Source organism: Hirundo rustica (assembly GCF_015227805.2).
Source record: "Hirundo rustica isolate bHirRus1 chromosome 22 unlocalized genomic scaffold, bHirRus1.pri.v3 SUPER_22_unloc_1, whole genome shotgun sequence".
In the NCBI taxonomy this organism is placed as follows: Eukaryota; Metazoa; Chordata; class Aves; order Passeriformes; family Hirundinidae; genus Hirundo; species Hirundo rustica.
Window position 1 is genome coordinate 1 of NW_026690184.1, and position 5225 is coordinate 5225.

At 58.4% G+C, this 5225-nt stretch overlaps 1 protein-coding gene across 1 annotated transcript; it reads left to right on the forward strand.

Annotated features, from left to right (window-relative positions):
• Positions 1-701: 701 nt before the first annotated feature.
• Positions 702-4305, forward strand: LOC120766125 (rho guanine nucleotide exchange factor 10-like protein; the record flags this gene model as incomplete). The annotated part of the gene is made up of 2 exons (XM_040091489.2): positions 702-824; positions 3300-4305. Coding segments are annotated over 2 exons (635 nt in total), but the record flags the coding sequence as incomplete, so codon positions are not given.
• Positions 4306-5225: the final 920 nt, after the last annotated feature.

Genomic DNA, 5225 nt, shown 5'->3' on the forward strand with positions numbered 1-5225 from the left:
CTCTCTTTCCCTGAGTTAACCTTTCCCTGGATTCATCACTTTCCCTGCATTAATCTTTTCCTGGATTTCTCTCTTTCCCTGACTTAATCTTTTCCTGGATTTATTGATTCCCCTGGATATATCGATTTCCCTGGATTTACTGCTTTCCCTGAATTAATCTTTCCTTGGATTTATTGATTTCCCTGGACATATCGATTTCCCTGGATTTACTGCTTTCCCTGAATTAATCTTTCCTGGGATTTCTCTCTTTCCCTGACTTAATCGTTCCCCGGATTTATCGATTTCCCCGGATTTATCAATTTCCCTGGATTTACTGCTTTCCCTGAATTAATCTTTCCTGGGATTTCTCTCTTTCCCTGACTTAATCGTTCCCCGGATTTATCGATTTCCCCGGATTTATCAATTTCCCTGGATTTACCGCTTTCCCTGAAATAATCTTTCCTCTCTTTCCCTGGCTTTATCAATTTCCCCGGATTTCTCTCTTTCCCAACTCCCGTCAACCCCTTCCCACTAAATCCTCATTTCCTGTTGGAATCTCGCTTTTTCCTTTCCCTCCTCTAATTCCTTTCCATTCCCGACGCTTCCCGCTGGGTCCCCGCGGATCTTTCCGGGATCTTCCCGGGGCCGTTCCCTACGGAAACCCCGTGGCCGGCCTTGGGATTCTCCCTGATCCCGGCTTTTCCCGTCTTTTCCGGTCGCAGGGCAGAAGCTCGTGCGCGTCACCAGCCTCCTGCTGTGCCAGGGATCGCTCTGGGTGGGGACGGATCTGGGAATCATCGTCCTGCTGCCCGTGCCGCGCCTGGAGGGCATCCCGAAAATCACCGGTGAGCGTTCCCGGGAAAACGGGCGCCTTCTGCTGCCCAGCGCCGGGGAAACCACTCCGTTTCCGGAGAAAACAGCGCCGTTCCCAAAAACAGCTTCATTCCCCAAAAACAGCTCCATTCCCAAAAAACAGTTTTATTCCCAAAAAAGGCTCCATTCCCCAAAAACAGCGCTGTTCCCTAAAAACAGCGCCGTTCCCCAAAAACAGCGCCGTTCCCTAAAAACAGCTCCATTCCCCAAAAACAGCGCCATTCCCAAAAACCAGCTCCATTCCCAAAAAACAGCTCCATTCCCAAAAAACAGCACTGTTCCCTAAAACCAGCTCCATTCCCAAAACCCAACTCCATTCCCAAAAAACGGCACTGTTCCCTAAAAACAGCTCCATTCCCAAAAAGCGGCGCCATTCCCAGCCCATTCCTGGGCTCATTCCCAGCCCATTCCCATCCCAATCCTGCTGTTTCTGTTTCCATTCCACTGTTCCCATTCCCAGCCCATTCCCAGCTGTTCCCATCCCGCTGTTCCCATTCCCAGCCCATTCCCAGCTGTTCCCATCCCGCTGTTCCCATTCTCAGCCCATTCCCGGCCCATTCCTGGGCCATTCCCATCCCGCTGTTCCCGCTGTTCCCGTCCTCATCCCGCTGTTCCCGTTCCTGTTGCCATCCCATTCCCATCCCACTGTTCCCGTTCCCGTTCCCATGGCCGTTCCCATCGCCATCCTGCTGTACCCATTCCCATCCCACTGTTCCCATTCTCGTCCCGTCCCCATCCCGCTGTTCCTGCTGTTCCCGCCGTTCCCGCCGTTCCCGTTCCCATCCCACTGTTCCCATTCCCATCGCACTGTTCCCGTCCCCATCCCACTGTTCCTGCTGTTCCTGTTCCCATCCTGCCGTTCCCGCTGTTGTTCCCGTTGCCGTTCCCGTCCCCATCCCGCTGTTCCATTGCCGTTCCCATGGCCGTTCCCGTCCCCATCCTGCTGTACCCATTCCCATCCTACTGTTCCCATTCTCGTCCCGTCCCCATCCCGCTGTTCCCGCTGTTCCTGCTCCCATCCCGCTGTTCCCTTTGCCTTTCCCGTTGCCGTCCCGTCCCCATCCCACTGTTCCCGTTCTTGTCCCATCCCCATCCTGCTGCTCCCGTTCCCGTTGCCGCTCCCGTCCCCGTTCCCGTTGCCATCCTTCTGTTCCCGTTCCCACTGCCATTCCTGTTGCCATTGCCATCCCGCCGTTCCCATCGCCGTTCCCATTCCCGTTCCCGTTGCCATTCCTGTCCCCATCCCACCATTCCTGTTCCCATTGCTGTTCCCCTTCCCGTTGCCGTTCCCATCCCCATCCTGCCATTCCCATTCCCGTTGCCATTCCCGTTGCTGTTCCCGTTCCCATCACCGTTCCCATCACCATCCCGCCATTCCCATCGCCGTTCCCGTTCCCGTTGCCATTCCTGTCCCCATCCTGCCATTCCTGTTCCCATTGCTGTTCCCGTTCCCATTGCTATTCCCATCCCCATCCCGCCGTTCCTGCTGTTCCCATTCCTGTTGCCATTCCCATCCCCATCCCGCCGTTCCCGTTCCTGTTCCCATCGCCGTTCCTGTTCCCGTTGCTGTTCCCGTTCCCATTGCTATTCCCATCCCCATCCCGCCGTTCCCGTTCCTGTCACCGTTCCCGTTCCCGTTGCCATTCCTGTCCCCATCCCGCCATTCCTGTTCCCGTTGCTGTTCCCGTTCCCGTTGCCATTCCCGTCCCCATCCCGCCATTCCCATTCCCGTTCCCGTCGCCGTTCCCATCCCCATCCCGCCGTCCCCGTTCCCGTTGCCATTCCCATCCCCATCCCGCCATTCCCGTTCCCGTTCCCGTCGCCGTTCCCGCCGCCATCCCGCCATTCCCGTTCCCGTCGCCGTTCCCGCCGCCATCCCGCCATTCCCGTTCCCGTCGCCGTTCCCGCCGCCATCCCGCCGTTCCCGTTCCCGTCGCCGTTCCCATTCCCATCCCGCCGTTCCCGTCGCCGTTCCCGTCGCTGTTCCCGCCGCCATCCCGCCATTCCCGTTCCCGTCGCCGTTCCCGCTGCCATTCCTGCCATTCCCGTTCCCGTTCCCGTCGCCATTCCCATTCCCATCCCGCCGTTCCCATTCCCGTTGCCGTTCCCATTCCCATCCCGCCATTCCCGTTCCCGTTCCCGCCGCCATCCCGCCATTCCCGTTCCCATTGCCGTTCCCATCCCCATCCCGCCGTTCCCATTCCCGTTCCCGTCGCCGTTCCCGCCGCCATCCCACCATTCCCGTTCCCGTCGCCGTTCCCGCCGCCATCCCACCATTCCCGTTCCCGTTCCCGTCGCCATTCCCGCCGCCATCCCGCCGTTCCCATTCCCATCCCGCCATTCCCGTTCCCGTTCCCGTCGCCGTTCCCGCCGCCATTCCCGCCATTCCCGTTCCTGTTCCCGTCGCCGTTCCCGCCGCCATTCCTGCCGTTCCCGCTCTTTTCCAGGCAAGGGCCTGGTGTCCCTCAACGGCCACTGGGGCCCGGTGCAGTTCCTGGCGCTGGCTCTCAGCACCTTGGCCCCGGACGCGCTCCGCCCCGAGCGCGACGACCCCGACCCGGCCCGGCGCGAGGAGGAGGAGGAGGAGGAGGAGAAATCCGCGGATCCGGAGGCGCTCCCGCCGCGGGAAATGCGGAAAAAAGGGATCCTGTTACAGTACCGGCTGCGCTCCACCGCCCACCTGCCCGGCCAGCTGCTCTCCGTGCGGGAAGCGGAGCCGGGAACGCCGGGAACGCCGGGACACGCCGAGGAGGACGGATCCATCTACGAGCTGGCCGACGATCCCGACGTGTGGGTGCGGAGCCGGCCCTGCTCCCGGGATTCTTCCCGCAAGGAAATCTCCTCGGTGGCCATCGTCTCCGGAGGCCGCGGGTACCGGGATTTCCGGGCGGAATCCGCGCGCCGCTCCGGAGACGCCGACAGCTCCCTGCTCATCTGGCAGCTCCCGCTGGCGCTGTGAATTCCCGCACGGAATTCCGCCCCCCCCCCGGTTTTCCTACCTCAGGAATCGCCCGGATTCCCGGGAGCGGCGCTTCCGCCGCTGGCGAGGAAAAAACAAACAAACAAAAAAAAAAAACTGGGAAAAAGGCGGGATTTTCCCCCCGAATCCGGCGGATCTGGAGCTGGGAGCGGCGGGGTTTTCCCGGTTTTCCTCTCTGTGTGTGCGTGTGCGCGTGCGTGTGCGTGTGGAAAATCCCTAGAGATAGAAATCCCTGGATTATAAATAGGCTGTACATTATTACCTGTAAAAAAGAAGGAATCTGTATATATTGGGAATGCCGGGAAGAGCGGGAGCGGCTCCCAAAAAAGCGGCTCCGGCTGCGATATCCGCTCCTATTCCCGACTGGGAATTCGAGGATCTTCCGTACGGAAACCCCCTGGATTTGGGAGCCGAGCCCGCTCGGCTTCCCGAGGAAAGGAAAACGGGGGGAGTGTGGAAATAAATCCCATAGGAATGGCCGTGGTTTCCTTGGTTTGTAGCTTTGGGGCTTTTCCTGGGATTTGGGGGCAGCATTCCAAGGGGTTCTGCTTCCCCGGGAATGCTCTGGGATGGGGTTTGGAGCAGCCTGGGAATGCAGGGGGAATGGGATGAGCTTTAAGATGATTCCAACCCAGCCCGGAATTCTGGGATTCCGATGCACACCCCCCTGGAGCCACACATCCCAAAAATCAGTTAAAAGCTGCCAAAATTTCCGCTTTTCCCGCTGGGAATGGGGTGGGACGGGGGGAAAATTCCGCCCCTTGTTCCTCTACTTCCGCCCTCTCCATCGGCACCGGGGAAATCCCGGCCCGGGGAGTCGGGAATTCATCCGGGGCTGGATCCATTCCCACTGCAGCGGGCTCCGGTGGGATTCCATGGGGAGCATCCCAGCAATGGGCTGGAGATTCCCGAGCCCTGGAATGGGAGCTGCTGGTGGATGTTCCATCTTCATCCCAACCGTCTTGGATATTCCATCCTCATCCCGACCCTCTCAGGGATATTCCATCATCCCAACCCTCTTGGATATTCCATAATCATCCCAATCCTCTTGGAAATTCCATCCTCATCCCGAATCTTTCGGGGATATTCCATGTTCATCCCAACCATCTTGGTTATTCCATCCTCATCCCGACCCTCTCAGGGATATTCCATCATCCCAACCCTCTTGGATATTCCATAATCATCCCAATCCTCTTGGATATTCCATCCTCATCCCGAATCTTTCGGGGATATTCCATGTTCATCCCAACCGTCTTGGATATTCCATCCTCATCCCAACCCTCTCAGGGATATTCCATCATCCCAACCCTCTTGGATATTCCATCCTCATCCCAACCCTCTTGGATATTCCATCCTCATCCCAATCCTCTTGGATATTCCATCCTCATCCCAA